Consider the following 18,293-nt stretch of genomic DNA (forward strand, 5'->3'; position numbering starts at 1 on the left):
ATTGTGCTCATAAAAATAATGGAATAATTTTGAAAACTTGAAATTGCTAAATTGAGCAAATGTACCTGAAGTTCGAGTTGGTATTTAATGAGGAGAGTGTAGGGGTTTACGATTCTCAATTTCGATGTTTATTTCACACGATAGTTTGATGCATCAAAGTAGGTGTCCCAGTGAGTAGCAGTGGAGTCAGGACGTGTGCTGGCACGGTTCAGTATTCATAGACTGAAGATGCTGCCGATATCCAGCTTTGTAACCAGGAGGAATCGCAAGTAAGTTAGTCATGTACTTCATAAACTTTAGAGGTTCTTGAAAAGGTTTTTGAAAGTCTGAGTGATATCTGTACAATTTGGGAGCAATCCTCCCAGTCAATCTTTCAAGCACTGCACGCCAGAAAACATTATGTTGGGCAGTGAGTTGTTGTGATCTGGGATACGCCAGCTGATAGGGCGGTGGAAACCGATTCAGTAGTAACTTTCAAAAGGGAATTGGATAAATACTTGACGGGAAAAAATGTACAATGCTATGGGGAAAGAGCAAGGAGTGGGATTAATTGGATTGCTTGACCATAGAGCCGGCACAGGCACGATGGGCCGAATGGCCTTCTCCTGTGCTGTATCATTCTATGATTCTAAGCACTTCTTCATGTGGACACATTGGCCTGGGTTCTCCTCCCATTGGTGGGTTCCCTAAGACCCGCCAATCTGAAACATTTCACTGCAATTTCCTCACGGTCCCTCACCAGCTATCCTGGGCTATTTGGAGGTTGTAGAACTGCCGCTGGGAGGGAGGGAGGGAGGGGAACACCGTTCTGCTGCGGCCAGTTAAAAGGAAACATCACTTCTCGGCAGGGCGGCAGAAGGAGCAGCCCGTCGGGGTTGTCAGCAGCTGGAAGGGCCCCCGGATTTTCTGACATATCTGTGGAGGTGCTGCTGATTGTGCTGAGCGTCATGAGGGACCCTCGGCTGAGTACTGAGGGCATGAGATCCCATAGGAGAGCACTGCAGGCAGACACAGCAATCTCCACTCACCCGACAACTGCCACACAGGGCAGGAAGAAGTTCAATGACCTCACAAAGGTTGCCAAGGTAAGATAAGGCTTTGGTGTCAACACGTCCGCTACACTCATACAATTTCACTCACCTTACCTACTGTACCCTTTCTCTATCAGCACCTCTCCAGACACTCAAGTACCTTCTTTACTCAAAACCATTCCCTCAACGAACTTCACCACAAGGGCTTCTGCTTGTCTTTGAGGACGCACTCACAGGCCTGTTACATCGGCCCCGATTTGAACTCCAGGTTAGTTTTCAGCAGATAAGTTTTAGTTTCAGTTTAAGACTCAAGCAAGTTGCTAAAAACACATCGGTGGTGTTTGAACTCCCAGGCCTCAATCTCACCAGCGGGTTTCCCACTGAACTGTCTGACTCGACCAGAAATGCGCCCACTTCCGGAGAGCAATTCCTGGCAGCTCCGTCAGAAGTCTATTTAAAGCAAAAACGCACCTCTTCAAATGAGCTTCTGGCTTCTGTCGTTTCCAGGGTGCTGGAAGAAGAATCTTCTCTGAAATGAGTCACAGGCAAGCCCCTGGATTGTCAGAAGCCTCCTTGGAGGTGTTTATTATTAATAATAACAATATCTTTTATTTATATAGCGCCTTTAACGTAGTAAAATATCCCAAGGCGCTTCATAGCAGTGTTACAGACAAACAGATAAATTTGACACCTAGCCACAGAGAAATTAAGGAAAATGATCAAAAGCTTGTTTAAAGAGGTTTTAACGAGCGTCTTAAAGGAGGAAAGAGAGGTAGAGAGGCGGAGATGTTTAGGGAGGGAGTTCCAGAGCTTGGGGCCCAGGCAGCTGAAGGCACGGCCACCGATGGTTGAGTGATTATAATCAGGGATGCTCAGCAGGGCAGAATTTGAGGAGCGCAGACATCTTGTGGGATTGTGAGGCTGAAAAAGATTACAGAGATAGGGAGGGGCAAGTCCATGGTGTGGTTTGTAAACAAGGATGAGAATTTTGAAATTGAGTCGTTGTTTAACTGGGAGCCAATGTAAGTCAGAAAGCACAGGGGTGATGAGTGATCTTGACGGTGCGGGTTAGTACATCAGCTGCCGAGTTTTGGATGACTTCATGTTTACGTAGTGTGGAGTGTGGGAGGTCGGGCAGGAGTGAGTTCAAGTAGTCAAGTCTAGAGGTCATCATGGGCAGTCCTTGGAATCGAGGAAGACTTGCTTCCACTCTAAAAGTGAGTTCTCAGGTGGCTGAACAGTCCAATATGGGAATTACAGTCTCTGTCACAGGTGGGACAGACAGTGGTTGAAGGAAAGGGTGGCTGGGGAGTCTAGTTTGCCGCACGCTCCTTCCGCTGCCTGCGTTTGATTTCTGCATGCTCTCGGCGACGAGACTCGAGGTGCTCAGCACTTCTCCACTTAGGGCGGTCTTTGGCCAAGAACTCCCAGGTGTCGGTGGGGATGTTATATTTTATCAAGGGGGCTTTGAGGGTGTCCTTGAAATGTTTCCTCTGCCCACCTGGAGCTCACTTGCCGAGGAGTTCCGAGTAGAGCGCTTGCTTTGGGTTTCTTGTGTCCGACATGCGAACAATGTGGCCCACCCAACGGAGCTGGTCGAGTGTGGTCAGTGCTTCGATGCTGGGGATGTTGGCCTGGTCGAGGATGCTGACGTTGGTGTGTCTGTCCTCCCAGGGGATTTGCAGGATCTTGCGGAGACAGCGTTGGTGGTATTTCTCCAGCGATTTGAGGTGTCTAATGTATATGGTCCATGTCTCTGAGCCATATAGGAGGGTGGGTATCACTACAGCCCTGTAGACCATAAGCATGGTGCCAGATTTGAGGGCCTGGTCTTCAAACACTCTCTTCCTCAGGCGGCCGAAGGCTGCGCTGGCGCACTGGAGGCGGTGTTGAACCTCATCGTCGATGTCTGCCCTTGCTGATAGTAGGCTCCCGAGGTATGGAAAGTGGTCCACATTGTCCAGGGCCGCGCCGTGGATCTTGATGACTGGGGGGCAGTGCTGTGTGGCGGGGTCAGGCTGGTGGAGGACCTTTGTCTCATGGATGTTTAGTGTAAGGCCCATGCTTTCGTACACCTCGGTAAAGATGTTGACGATGACTTGGAGTTCAGCCTCTGAATGTGCGCAAACGCAGGCGTTGTCCGCGTACTGTAGTTCGACGACAGAGGTTGGGGTGGTCTTGGACCTGGCCTGGAGATGGTGCAGGTTGAACAGCTTCCCACTGGTTCTGTAGTTTAGTTCCACTCCAGCGGGGAGCTTGTTGAGTGTGAGGTGGAGCATTGCAGTGAGGAAGATTGAGAAGAGGGTTGGCGCGATGACGCAGCCCTGCTTGACCCTGGTCCGGACGTGGATTAGGTCTGTGGTGGATCCATTGGTCAGGATCACGGCCTGCATGTCATCGTGGAGCAGGCGGAGGATGCCGACAAACTTTTGGGGGGCAGCTGAAATGTAGGAGGACGCTCCATAGTCCCTTGCGGTTAACAGTGTCAAAGGCCTTTGTAAGGTCAAAGAAGGCCATGTACAAGGGTTGGTGCTGTTCCCTGCATTTCTCTTGCAGTTGGGAAGGTGTGAAGAGAAATCGAGACCTCTCCAGGGTATGTGCTCAAGAAATAAAGACCTGATGTTGAATTAAGACCTACCCGACTCGACTCATTAGAAGAACCAGAGTGGTCTTGGTTGAAAAGCAACTGAGCCAGCATGTTGAGTGTTACCTCAACAAGCTGACGACCTGAGCGGACAGATCATTGGGGGCCATTACACACACCACGTGCCCGCCATGATTCCCCCAGCTGCTTTCATGTAAGTGGTTTCCCTCAGGTGTTTTCGACGCACCCCCACGTTATACTAGTTCTAGACCTGGGAGTGATTACTGTACTGATCAGATGAATGAGTCATGGACAAATACCTCGGTCTCAACCATCAATGCTTTATTAAAGCTACCTCAACACAGCAAAACTACAAGTAAATATAGTGACGATGCAGTACAATCCAATACCCTGGCGTGTCTAAACTGCCCCTATCGCAAAGTACCCAATGTCTAAACCCTCTCCTCGGATCCACAGTGTACCCCCGAATCTGTACCGACCAGCTGGGTGTACCCCTATGGTCCTCGCAGCAAAACCTCCCCACTAAAACCCTTCTAAGCGAGAGACAGACACAGGGGCGGAGTGGGGATGGGGAGAACACACACTTCCTCACACAGTGGCTGTGATCTTAAAGATGCGTGGACAGGGATGATGCTCACCGATTCGTTGGCTTACTCGCTGCTTCTCCTGGTGAAAACGTGTCTCTTCTCGTTCCATACTGTCTATAGTATCCAAGTCCCAGTCTCAAGATTAGCTCCACAGTTGAATAGCGAGGCTCTGGTTACTCATTGGTGGTTTCTTCTCTCTGTCCCAGATGGAATGCTCGGTCCTAGAAACATAGAAAATAGATGCAGGAGTAGGCCATTCGGCCCTTCGAGCCTGCACCACCATTCAATATGATCATGGCTAATCATGCACTTCAGTACCCCATTCCTGCATTTTCTCCATACCCCTTGATCCCTTTAGCTGTAAGGGCCACATCTAATTCCCTTTTGAATATATCTAACAAACTGGCCTCAACAACTTTCTGTGGTCGAGAATTCCACATGCTCATAACTCTCTGAGTGAAGAAGTTTCTCCTCATCTCGGTCCAAAATGGCTTACCCCTTATCCTTAGACTGTGTCCCCTGGTTCTGGACTTCCCCAACATCGGGAACATTCTTCCTGCATCGAACCTGTCCAATCCCGTCAGAATTTTATATGTTTCTATGAGATCCCCTCTCATTCTTCTAAATTCCATTCAATATAAGCCGAGTCGATCCAGTCTTTCTTCATATGTCAGTCCTGCCATCCGGGGCATCAGTCTGTTGAACCTTCGCTGCACTCCCTCAATAGCAAGCACGTCCTTCCTCAGATTAGGAGACCAAAACTGTGCACAATATTCCAGGTGTGGCCTCACCAAGGCTCTGTACAACTGTAATAAGACTTCCCTGCTCCTATATTCAAAGCCTCTCGCTATGAAGGGCAAAATGCCATTTGCCTTCTTCACCGCCTGCTGTACCTGCATGCCAACTTTCAATGACTGATGTACAATGACACCCAGGTCTCGTTGCACCTCCCCTTTTACTAATCTGTCACCATTCAGATTCTGCCTTCCTGTTTTTACCACCAAAGTGGATAACCTCACATTTATCCACATTATACTGCATCTGCCATGCATTTGCCCACTCACCTAACCTGTCCAAGTCACCCTGCAGCCTCTTAGCGTCCTCCTCACAGCTCACACCACCATCCAGCTTAGTGTCATCTGCAAACTTGGAGATATTACATTCAATTCCTTCATCTAAATCATTAATGTATATTGTAAATAGCTGGGGTCCCAGCACTGAACCTTGCAGTACCCCACTAGTCACTGCCTGCCATTCTGAAAAGGACTCGTTTATCCCGACACTCTGCTCCCTGTCTGCCAACTAGTTCTCAATCCACGTCACTACATTACCCCCAATACCATGTGCTTTGATTTTGCACACCAATCTCTTGTGTGGGATCTTGTCAAAAGCCTTTTGAAAGTCCAAATACACCACATCCACTGGTTCTCCCTTGTCCACTCTACAAGTTACATCCTCAAAAATTTCTAGAAGATTTGTCAAGCATGATTTCCCTTTCATAAATCCATGCTGACTTGGACCGATCCTGTTACTGCTTTCCAAATGTGCTGCTATTTCATCTTTAATAATTGATTCCAACATTTTCCCCACTACTGATGTCAGGCTAACCGGTCTATAATTACCCGTTTTCTCTCTCTCCTTTTTTAAAAAGTGGTGTTACATTAGCTATCCTCCAGTCCATAGGAACTAATCCAGAGTCGATAGACTGTTAGAAAATGATCACCAATGCATCCATTATTTCTAGAGCTACTTCCTTAAGTACTCTGAGATGCAGACAATCAGGCTTGGGGATTTATTGGCCTTCAATCCCATCAATTTCCCGAACACAATTTCCTTCCTAATAAGGATTTCTTTCAGTTCCTCCTTCTCACGAGATCCTCGGTCCCCTAGTATTTCCGGAAGGTTATTTGTGTCTTCCTTCGTGAAGACAGAACCAAAGTATCTGTTTAACTGGTCCGCCATTTCTTTGTTCCCCATTATAAATTCACCTGAATCTGACTGCAAGGGACCTACATTTGTCTTCACTAATCTTTTTCTCTTCACACATCTATAGAAGCTTTTGCAGTCAGGTTTTATGTTCCCAGCAAGCTTCCTCTCATACTCTATTTCCCCCTTCTAATTAAACCCTTTGTCCTCCTCTGCTGTATTACAAAATTCTCCCAGTCCTCAGGTTTGCTGCTTTTTCTGGCCAATTCATATGCCTCTTCCTTGGATTTAACACTATCCTTAATTTCCCTTGTTAGCCACGGTTGAGCCACCTTCCCCATTTTATTTTTACTCCAGACAGGGATGTACAATTGTTGAAGTTCATCCATGTGATCTTTAAATGTTTGCCATTGCCTATCCACCGTCAACCCTTTAAGTATCATTCGCCAGTCTATTCTAGCCAATTCACGTCTCATACCATCGAAGTTACCTTTCCTTAAGTTCAGGTCCCTAGTCTCTGAATTAACTGTGTCGCTCTCCAGCTTAATGAAGAATTCTACCATATTATGGTCACTCTTCCCGAAGGGGCCTCGCACAACAAGATTGTTAATTAATCCTCTCTTATTACATTGTAGAGGTGAAGCAAGCGAGAGCAAAAGAGAGAGAGCCATGGCCACGCGGCCACCTTTTATATCTGCAGTCTGTTTGCTTCTTCCTGCTCAATAAAGTTTTCCTTGTTTTGAGGCTTCTGTCTGAGTGGCCCATGAGTATTCCAGTGATGGCAGGTAATGGGTTTTCACTTCCAACCGTCTGGAGCTTAATGGCTTTATTTTGTTCTAGTTTCCCGCCTCTTGGGGTTATCTCATTCAGGTAATGGCTTGATCACTGACCAGTTCATATCTGATCTAGCTCTGATGAGTTCACATTGCTGAACAATGGACCCTCCATCTTTGCTCATTACCTGTGATGAGTTGCTTTCTGGCCATTGTAATTTGTCCCAGACCAACCCGCCCATCAGATGTGGGTTGTGGGTACAACATGGAAAAATACCTGTGCCCCTCCCACAACAGGCTGCCAGCTCTTTGTGCAGTGAGAAATATTAAAAATACAATGTCCAGATAATGCCCAATCATCCTTGGGGAGGCGATGCTTACATTCACCTGGCACCGCTGAGCGGGGCCGACGACCGAACGGAGGCCGAGATGCCAACGGGATCGAATGGGCTCGATGAAAAGCTGGTTCTGGGACAGGCACACCGTGCTGCTTAGAGGGGACGGATGGTAGGCGTGTACTCAGTAGGGTCCAAACCTGTGAGTTGGTCGGGAGCTCCTCAGATGCCGATGGTGTCTGCGAGGAGTAGTTGAGTCGGCCACAACTCACAGGAGAAGCAATGATGGAGCGGGGCTGTAGCTAAATAGCATGAGCGTGGCCCCAGTGCCTGCCCTCAGCCAAGGACCAATACCTGGGAGAGTGAAGCAGCGAGTCGAGCGGTAACAAAGGCACGGATGAGGGTTTCAGCAGCAGAAGAGCTGAGGCAGGCGATGTTACGGAGGTGGAAAATGGCAGTTTTAGTTATGCTGCCTGATATGTCCTTACTACACAGTATAAATGCACACGAGGCCCATGCTTGAGAGAAGGTCAGTCTGTGACCTGTCCTTTATTCCTTAGCACTCAAGTGATGAAGGTGGGTGGAGCTTCCCCTTTTATACCTGAAGGTCCAGGTTAGGAGTGTCTCCCACCTAGTGGTCATTGTTCTCACAGTGTACAACTTAGGTCAGATTATACATGGGTTACAATGCTGGTTGAATACATGACATCACCTCCCCCCCAAAGTCTTATTGGGATCACAGGTTGAGTCTCTCGAGTGGTTTATGCTCTCTTGTAGAGCGCCTGAGTAGGGGCTCCAGTTGTTGGGCGCTGGCCTGAGTGTCTGCTGTTTGCGGTGCCTCAGGCCTATCCGGACTGCCCACAGTGACTGGGCTCTCCTCCCTTTGGTTCCGGTGTGCGGTCACCTGTGGTGGAGTGAACTCTACATCGTGTTCTTCCTCTGCTTCTTCTATGGGGTTGCTGAACCTCCTTTTTGTTTGATCCACGTGTTTGCGGCAGATTTGTCCATTGGTAAGTTTAACTACCAGAATCCTATTTCCCTCTTTGGCAAACACAGTGCCTGCGAGCCATTTGGGCCCTGCAGCGTAGTTGAGGACAAAAACAGGGTCATTTACATCAATACATCGCACCCTCGCATTCCTTTCATGGTAGTGATATTGTGACTGGCGCCTGCTCTCGACAATTTCTTTCATGGTGGGGTGTATAAGGGATAGCCGGGTTTTCAGTGTCCTTTTCATTAGCAGCTCTGCGGGTGGAACCCCTGTGAGCGAGTGTGGTCGGGATCTATAGGCCAACAGGAGGCGTGATAAGTGCCTTTGTAGGGAACTTCCTTGGATTCTGAGCATCCCCTGTTTGATTATCTGCACTGCTTGTTCCGCCTGGCCGTTTGAGGCCGGCTTGAATGGTGCCGTTCTAACATGGTTAATTCCATTGCCTGCCATGAAGTCCTGGAATTCAGTGCTTGTGAAGCACGGGCCATTGTCGCTGACCAAGACGTCCGGTAGACCGTGGGCGGCGAACATTGCCCGTAGACTTTCTACCGTGGCAGAGGATGTGCTTGAATTTAAAATGTCACACTCGATCCATTTGGAGTAGGCGTCTATGACAACCAAAAACATTTTTCCCATGAAAGGACTTGCGTAGTCCACATGGATGCGTGACCAAGGCTTGGCGGGCCATGGCCAGGGGCTAAGGGGGGCTTCCCTGGGCGCATTTCCCAGCTGGGCACACGTGTTGCACCTGCGAACACAAAGTTCCAGGTCTGCATCTATCCCTGGCCACCAAACGTGTGACCTGGCAATTGCCTTCATCATGACAATGCCCGGGTGCTCATTGTGGAGTTCTCTGATGAACACCTCTCTGCCCATCTGGGGCATGACTATGCGGTTTCCCCACAGTAGGCAATCGGCCTGAATCGAGAGTTCATCCCTGCGCCTGTGAAATGGTTTAAATTTCTCAGGGCATGCCCTGTATGTGGCTGCCCAGTCCCCATTCAGGACACATTTCTTTACTCGAGACAGTAGCGGGTCTCTAATTGTCCAGACTTTAATCTGATGGGCTGTCACCGGTGAGCCTTCGCTTCCGAAAGCTTCAACAGCCATGACCATCTCAGCACCACGCTCGGTAGCCCCCTCAGTGGTGGCTAGTGGGAGCCTGCTGAGTGCATCGGCGCAGTTTTCGGTGCCCGGTCTGTGCCGAATTGTATAGTCATCGGCAGCTAACGTGAGTGCCCATCTCTGTACACGAGCCGATGCGTTTGCATTTATGGCCTTGTTGTCGGCCAAAAGGGACGTTAGGGGTTTGTGATCTGTCTCCAACTCAAATTTCCTGCCAAACAGGTACTGGTGCATTTTCTTTACCGCATATACACATGCGAGCGCCTCCTTTTCTACCATCCCGTAACCCCTTTCTGCCTGGGACAGACTCCTGGAGGCATAAGCTACCGGCTGTAACTGACCCTTGACATTGACATGCTGCAACACAAACCAGACCCCATAGGACGACGCATCGCACGTTAACACAAGTTTCTTACATGGGTCGTATAGTGTTAACAGAGTGTTGGAACATAACAAATTGCGTGCTCTATTAAAAGCCCTTTCCTGGCTGTCCCCCCAGACCCATTCGCGACCTTTGCGTAGGAGCACGTGTAGCGGCTCTAACAGTGTGCTCAATTTGGGAAGAAAGTTACCAAAATAGTTCAGGAGCCCCAGGAACGAACGCAGCTCCGTCGTGTTACGGGGTCTGGGTGCTCTCTGGATCACTTCTGTCTTGGACGCAGTAGGTCTGATCCCGTCTGCTGCTACTCTCATCCCCAGGAATTCTACCTCTGGAGCTCGAAAGACGCACTTCACCTTTTTCAGTCGCAGCCCTACCCGGTCCAGTCTGCGTAGCACCTCCTCCAGGTTGTGGAGGTGTTCTTCAGTATCGTAACCCGTGATGAGGATGTTGTCCTGAAAAACCACCATCCCTGGAATCGACTTGCGGAGGCTTTCCATATTTTGTTGGAAGATCGCGGCGGCCGAGCGAATCCCGAACGGACATCTGTTGTACTTAAACAACCCCTTGTGTGTCGTGATGGAGGTCAGCTTCTTCGACTCACTCGCCAGCTCCTGGGTCATGTAAGCTGAGGTCAGGTCCAATTTTGAAAAAAGTTTGCCACCGGATAGCGTCGTAAAGAGGTCCTCCGCTCTCGGTAGCGGGTACTGGTCTTGGAGTGACACCCGATTGATGGTGGCCTTGTAATCACCACATATCCTGACCGACCCATCCGCCTTGAGCACTGGCACAATCGGGCTCGCCCAGTCACTGAATTCGACTGGCGAGATGATGCCTTCCCTCAGCAGGCGGTCCAATTCGCCTTCTATCTTTTCCCGCATCACGTACGGCACCGCTCTGGCCTTGTGGTGTACTGGCCTGGCGTCCGGGTTTATGTGAATCACTACCTTGGCCCCCATGAAAGTGCCGATGCCGGGTTGAAATAATGAGTCAAATTTGTCCAGGATCTGTGAGCATGATACTCGCTCCATAGAGGAAATTGCATTGACATCGCCCCATTTCCAGTTCATGACAGCAAGCCAACTCCTCCCCAGTAGTGCGGGACCGTCCCCTGGGACAATCCAGAGTGGCAACCTGTTCTCCGATTCTTTGTGGGTCACGACTACCGTGGCGCTGCCTAGCACCGGAATGATCTGCTTTGTGTAAGTCCGTAGCTGTGCGTCAATCGACGATAATTTTGGCCTCCTGGCCTTGGACGCCCACAACTTTTCGAACTGTTTGATACCCATCAGGGACTGGCTGGCCCCCGTATCTAGCTCCATTGATACTGGGATGCCATTGAGGAGCACTTTCATCATTATCGGTGGCGTCCTGGTGTATGAACTGTATACATGCTCCACATGAACTCGCTGAACTTCAGCTTCCAGCGATTTCCCCCAGTGTCCATTTCTGCAATTTCTGCAGGTATTTTGCTCATCTCTGCAAACTCCGGCTGAATGTATGTCTCCACGCCTCCAACATGAGCTGCTGTTGGAAACAAAAGGTCCCTTGCCAGTCGATCGTCCCTGACTGTCCCTGTGACTGTCCTTGAACGCGCCATTAACAGGTGTTGATGGCCGCATTGTCCCTTGCAATGGTGTGAATCGCCGTTCAGCTTGCCATTGTCTCTGTCGAACTCCCCCTCTGGGTTCGACTACATGTTGGGGCATGCCCGACTGCCCTTTTCTGCCTGGAGAACTGTGTGCTGCTTTAACAATGTTGAATCTCTGTCCCAACCATTCCTTAACACAGTACCTCTCGTCTGTTCTGCTAGTGGCCATGCTCGCGTGGTTTAAATCCCAGTTTCTCGTCGCCATTAATACGTCCTTACTATACAGTATAAATGCACACAAGGCCCATGCTTGAGAGAAGGTCAGTCTGTGACCTGTCCTTTATTCCTTAGCACTCAAGTGATGAAGGTGGGTGGAGCTTCCCCTTTTATACCTGAAGGTCCAGGTTAGGAGTGTCTCCCACACGTTCACCACCTAGTGGTCATTGTTCTCACAGTGTACAACTTAGGTCAGATTATACATGGGTTACAATGCTGGTTGAATACATGCCACTGCCGATATGTGGAAGAGGTGAGGGTGAGGCTTCCCACAAAACACCTCCGGCTCCTGCTTGCACCTTGCTTCCTCTGTCTGTCTATGCACCACCAGCGTAGGCCCCTGCTTTCACCTTCCAGCAGCCACTCACTGACTTCCTTTCTACAGGACAAGATGCCACACAATAATCATGAGCGGAATAAAAGACCAGGGGAGGGCCAGATCATCTCATGATCCCGAGCAAAGTGGAGCAGCAAGCAATGGAGATTTGTGGGCCTGTCAGAGCATGTGTATCAGGCATTTCAAAACTGGGGGTTTCACTTGTAGCCCTTCATTCAGTACTGGAAAAACACACATTCAGCCAGCCTGACGACATTCAATTAAACTGTCACCAGCAACTGTGGAGGCTTCTCAATGCAGTCCTAACTCTTCTCCCTTTTCTCCTTCCTTTCGGTCCATCTCAATAGCCAGGGACCTCCTAAAGAAGACAGCTGAGAGGGGGAGATTCCGTTTGAGGAGGCATTTTCACTGAGATGACACCTCGACTGGGTTCGAGAGTGAGGTAGAGGGGTGTGCACGCTGGGGTGCACACAGCACTCGTGCGCAGGAGCAGGTCATAGTGGCAGGGACAGCCCAGGAGACAGCTTGCTGGAGAGTTAGGTCTGTCCCCCAGCTCTGCTGAGCAGGGCAGAGAAGAGGACTTCAGGGGCTCACACAAACAGCTAGACAAGGTATTGGAAATCCTGCCAAGGAGTTTCACCACCATGGCTGAATGTATAGAGGAGTCCACATCCAGACTTTATGGTGCCATCGCCCAGGCCATCAGCACTCTGCAATCATCCTTGGAGAGTGTGGTCACCTCCAGGGTCACTGCCGTCGGGCCCTCACAGCTGGAGTCCACGTCCGCACGCTTTGCAGCTTTAGTGGAAGCTCAAATGGCTGCCATGCAGACTCTGGGTTCAAACCTGTGCTCCACCTTGGATAGTCAGATGCCCATTTTGGAGATGCAGATGTCGCATTGGAGAGATTTGTGGAGCAAGTGGATATGGGCTTTCAATAACTCATCTTCAGCAGTCTGCCCTCCCATACATCAGTGAACATGTGCTGTGTGGGGAGGGTGGGGCCTGTGTGTGGGGAGGGTGTGGGATGGGGGGGGTGTGGGGTGGGTGGGGGGTGTCTGCAGAGGGTGTGGGGGGGGTGTGTGCGGAGGGTGGAGGGTGTGTGTGTGGGTGGGGACAGTGTAGGGGGTGTGTGTGTGGGCTGTGTGTGTGGGGTGTGTGTGTGTATGAGGTGTGTGGGTGGGGACAGTGTGGGGGATGTGTGTGGGTGTGTGTATGGATGTGGCAGGTGTGTGTGGGGTGTGTGTGTGGGGGGGGGGTGTGTGGGGTGTGTGTGTGCGTGTGGGGTGTGTGTGGGTGGGAACAGTGTGGGGTGTGTGTGTGTGTGGGGGGGGTGTGTGTGAGGTGTGCGCGGAGTGTGTGTGTGTGTGTGGGGACGGTGTGTGTGTGGGGTGTGTGTGTGTGTGTGTGGGTGGGTGGGATCAGTGTGTGGGGTGTGTGTGGGGTCAGTGTGTGGGGTGTGTGTGAGGTCAGTGTGGGGTGTGTGTGGGGTCAGTGTGTGGGGTGTGTGTGTGTGTGGGGTCAGTGTGTGGCGTGTGTGTGGGGTCAGTGTGGGGTGTGTGTGGGGTCAGTGTGTGTGTGTGTGTGTGTGGGTGGGTGGGGTCAGTGTGTGGGGTGTGTGTAGGGTCAGTGTGTGGGGTGTGTGTGTGGGTGGGTGGGGTCAGTGTGTGGGGTGTGTTTGGGGACAGTGTGGGGTGTGTGTGGGGTGTGTGTATGTGTGGGGACAGTGTGGGGTGTGTGTGGGGTCAGTGTGTGGGTTGTGTGTGTGTGTGGGTGGGTGGGGTCAGTGTGTGGGGTGTGCGTGGGGACAGTGTGGGGTGTGTGGGGTCAGTGTGTGGGTGTGTATGTGTGTGGGTGGGTGGGGTCAGTGTGTGGGGTTAGTGTGTGGGGTGTGTGTGTAGGTGGGTGGGGTCAGTGTGTGGGGACAGTGTGGGGTGTGTGTGGGGTCAGTGTGTGGGGTGTGTGTGGGGACAGTGTGGGGTGTGTGTGTGGGGTCAGTGTGTGGGGTGTGTGTGTGTGTGGGTGGGTGGGGTCAGTGTGTGGGGTCAGTGTGTGGGGTGTGTGTGTGTGTGGGTGGGGTCAGTGTGTTGGGTGTGTGTGGGGACAGTGTGGGGTGTGTGTGGGGTCAGTGTGTGGGGTGTGTGTGTGTGTGGGGTCAGTGCGTGGGGTGTGTGTGGGGTCAGTGTGTGGGGTGTGTGTGGGTGGGGTCAGTGTGTGGGGTCAGTGTGTGGGGTGTGTGTGTGTGTGGGTGGGGTCAGTGTGTGGGGTGTGTGTGGGGTCAGTGTTTGGGGTGTGTGGGTGGGTGGGGTCAGTGTGTGGGGTGTGTGTGGGGACCGTGTGGGGTGTGGGTGGGGTCAGTGTGTGGGGTGTGTGTGTGTGGGTGGGTGGGGTCAGTGTGTGGTGTGTGTGTGTGTGTGTGTGTGTGTGTGTGTGTGGGTGGGTGGGGTCAGTGTGTGGGGTGTGTGTGGGGTCAGTGTTTGGGGTGTGTGTGTGTGTGGGTGTGTGGGGTCAGTGTGTGGGGTGTGTGTGTGTGTGGGTGGCTGGGGTCAGTGTGTGGGGTGTGTGTGTGTGTGGGTGGGTGGGGTCAGTGTGTGGGGTGTGTGTGTGTGTGTGTGTGTGTGTGGGTGGGGTCAGTGTATGGGGTGTGTGTGGGTGTGGGATCAGTGTGTGGGGTGTGTGTGTGTGTGTGTGTGTGGGTGGGTGGGGTCAGTGTATGGGGTGTGTGTGGGTGTGGGTGGGTGGGATCGGTGTGTGGGGTGTGTGTGTGTGTGGGTGGGTGGGATCAGTGTGTGGGTGTGTGGGTGGGTGGGGTCAGTGTGTGGGGTGTGTGTGGGCTCAGTGTGGGGTGTGTGTGGGGTCAGTGTGTGTGTGTGTGTGTGTGGGTGGGTGGGGTCAGTGTGTGTGGGGTCAGTGTGTGGGGTGTGTGTGTGGGTGGGTGGGGTCAGTGTGTGGGGTGTGTGTGGGGACAGTGTGGGGTGTGTGTGGGGTCAGTGTGTGGGGTGTGTGTGTGTGGGGACAGTGTGGGGTGTGTGTGGGGTCAGTGTGTGTGGGTGGGTGGGGTCAGTGTGGGGTGTGTGTGTGGGGTCAGTGTGTGGGGTGTGTGTGGGGACAGTGTGGGGTGTGTGTGGGATCAGTGTGTGGGTGTGTATGTGTGTGGGTGGGTGGGGTCAGTGTGTGGGGTGTGTGTGGGGTCAGTGTGTGTGGGTGGGTGGGGTCAGTGTGGGGTGTGTGTGTGGGGTCAGTGTGTGGGGTGTGTGTGTGGGAGGGTGGGGTCAGTGTGTGGGGTGTGTGTGGGGTCAGTGTGTGGGGTGTGTGTGTGTGTGGGTGGGTGGGGTCAGTGTGTTGGGTGTGTGTGGGGACAGTGTGGGGTGTGTGTGGGGTCAGTGTGTGGGGTGTGTGTGGGGTCAGTGTTTGGGGTGTGTGTGTGTGTGGGTGGGTGGGGTCAGTGTGTGGGGTGTGTGTGGGGACCGTGTGGGGTGTGGGTGGGGTCAGTGTTTGGGGTGTGTGTGTGTGTGGGTGTGTGGGGTCAGTGTGTGGGGTGTGTGTGGGGACCGTGTGGGGTGTGGGTGGGGTCAGTGTGTGGGGTGTGTGTGGGGTCAGTGTGGGGTGTGTGTGTGTGTGGGTGTGTGGGGTCAGTGTGTGGGGTGTGTGTGTGGGGTGTGTGTGTGTGTGGGTGTGTGGGGTCAGTGTGTGGGGTGTGTGTGGGGACCGTGTGGGGTGTGGGTGGGGTCAGTGTTTGGGGTGTGTGTGTGTGTGGGTGTGTGGGGTCAGTGTGTGGGGTGTGTGTGGGGACCGTGTGGGGTGTGGGTGGGGTCAGTGTGTGGGGTGTGTGTGGGGTCAGTGTGGGGTGTGTGTGTGTGTGGGTGGGTGGGGTCAGTGTGTGGGGTGTGTGTGTGGGGTGGGTGGGGTCAGTGTGTGGGGTCAGTGTGTGGGGACCGTGTGGGGTGTGTGTGTGTGTGTGTGTGTGGGTGGGTGGGGTCAGTGTGTGGGGTGTGTGTGTGTGTGGGTGTGTGGGGTCAGTGTGTGGGGACCGTGTGGGGTGTGGGTGGGGTCAGTGTGTGGGGTGTGTGTGGGGTCAGTGTGGGGTGTGTGTGTGGGGTGGGTGGGGTCAGTTTGTGGGGTCAGTGTGTGGGGTCAGTGTGTGGGGTCAGTGTGGGGTGTGTGTGGGGTCAGTGTGGGGTGTGTGTGGGGTCAGTGTGGGGTGTGTGTGGGGTCAGTGTGGGGTCAGTGTGTGGGGACCGTGTGGGGTGTGGGTGGGGTCAGTGTGTGGGGTGTGTGTGGGGTCAGTGTGTGGGGACCGTGTGGGGTGTGGGTGGGGTCAGTGTGTGGGGTGTGTGTGGGGACCGTGTGGGGTGTGGGTGGGGTCAGTGTGTGGGGTGTGTGTGGGGTCAGTGTGTGGGGACCGTGTGGGGTGTGGGTGGGGTCAGTGTGTGAGGTGTGTGTGGGGACCGTGTGGGGTGTGGGTGGGGTCAGTGTGTGGGGTGTGTGTGGGGTCAGTGTGTGGGGACCGTGTGGGGTGTGTGTGGGGTCAGTGTGTGGGGTCAGTGTGTGGCGACCGTGTGGGGTGTGGGTGGGGTCAGTGTGTGGGGTGTGTGTGGGGTCAGTGTGGGGTGTGTGTGTGACCCTGGCTCAGGGTTGACACTCCCGATGTCAGGTGCTTATCACAGTCTATCAGCAGATTGCCGCGCACCGTCAGTTCCTGCTTGAACTGCCGCCACGCGATGGGAAATGAAGCTTTTTGGAGCCCACCAATGAGAGCGCGGGTGATGCGTGGTTTGCTGGCGACCAGCAGCCTTTGCGGAGAGCCGTCGAGGGAGCGGCTGGACGAGGCCTCGGATTGCGACCTAGCTGCCATTGAGAGGGCGAGCGGGAGCTCAGGGACCAAGGCCTTCCTTCAGCAGTGGGAGACGGTTAGGGGCAGGGCTGTCAGTTTGCATCTTACAATTAATGATCTGTGCCACATACTTTTAATATATGATCATAGCCATTAGGATAAAAACCACCCCTTCACTGCTCCACCGTTTCCCCTTTCACCTACCCGTCCAGCCCCTGAATTCTCCCACCTCCTTGCTCTGTTGTCATTCACCCAATGCTTCATCCTCAATCCAACCCCGCCCCAAAGGATGGTTGTCAAGCGACCAGGAGCCTCCTCACCTTTAACCTGTTTCCCTCCTCACTCTACTTCCTATCCGTATCATCCAAATAGGTTTAGTTTGCAGTCGCGTTTAAAAATCAAATTAGAATGAGGAAAGACTCTTTTTACCTATTCTCCAAATTTATGTCCTTCTATGTGTCTCTCTGCTGCCCTCTGCCACACCCTCCCTTGCAGTTTCACGCAGATTTTTCTTTTAAAATTTAACAAAAAAAAATCAAATTAAAATGAGAAGAATCCTTCCTGCGCACTTTGGCTCCCTGTATCAGCCCCTCGAACTCACTGTTCGAAACATGCAGGGTGGATGCTTCTGATGCTGTGCAGGGTAAGATTGAGCAATGGTGCATCTTCGGGAGGGGTTTCCACGTCCCTTTCCCTGGACTCCAAGTCTGAGTCGTGCGGGAAAGACACCATTTGGACGCAGTGCCAGACATGTTTTTGATGTTCAGTCACTAATGTGGTTACAGTGAGTGAAGGAGTGGGTCATGAAAAAAGGATGCAGAAAAGTTAGCCACAACGCTCACCTGGGACCAGGCCTCCAGCTTCCCATCCCCTGTTTCATTGGGACTGATCTGCCATTCAGTTCGATCTTGGCTGATCTGTATCTCAATTCCGTTAACCCACTTCTGATCTGTATTCCTTGATGCCCTAACCTAACAAAAATCTAAAGATCTCAGTCTCCAAAGCTCATATCGGATGTAGACCATGTATACTAACTGTGTAGTCACATAAGGTGTGCCACCAGAGGGCACTGCGGTGGGAGACCTGAGGGTCACCTGCATAGGTGTGCAGGGCCCAGTATAAAAGGCTGCCCACCATGCTTGTGCCTCACTCTGGAGTTACAATAAATGGGACTAAGGTCACAACAGCTCAAGTACAATACTCAACCTCGTGAAGTCATTCATAAGGGTATTAAAGACATAATAATTCCCACAATTTCTAATTGCAGGAAACGAACACTTGTTCAGGCAGCTATCCCCAACAGTGCCGAGCAGAACACGTTTTAACCTCCCTTTGTCCCACAGGAACACTCCACAGATACACATTACTGTCTCTGGTTTAACCGATCGTAATGTATATTTATTGCAGCTTATAGGATCGGCTCGCTAAAGAGCCAATCTCCATAGTGCCACTGAAAAATCTGCTGCATCCTTTGAGATTTGGCCTTCCCTTCCTTCTAGCCTGA

The 18,293-nt window shown here is 52.1% G+C and overlaps 1 protein-coding gene across 1 annotated transcript in view; it reads right to left on the reverse strand.

Moving 5' to 3' along the window:
• Positions 1 to 4,274: 4,274 nt before the first annotated feature.
• LOC139240867 (natural resistance-associated macrophage protein 2-like) overlaps positions 4,275 to 18,293 on the reverse strand; it is a 413,050-nt gene continuing 399,031 nt past the window's right edge. Inside the window, exon 17 of the mRNA XM_070869364.1 lies at positions 4,275 to 4,444. Within this exon, the coding sequence (XP_070725465.1) occupies positions 4,397 to 4,444 (48 nt within the window). The 3' untranslated portion in view covers positions 4,275 to 4,396. The remainder of the gene's footprint in view (positions 4,445 to 18,293) is intronic.

The sequence above is a fragment of the Pristiophorus japonicus genome, chromosome X (assembly GCF_044704955.1).
Source record: "Pristiophorus japonicus isolate sPriJap1 chromosome X, sPriJap1.hap1, whole genome shotgun sequence".
Lineage (NCBI taxonomy): Eukaryota > Metazoa > Chordata > Chondrichthyes > Pristiophoridae > Pristiophorus > Pristiophorus japonicus.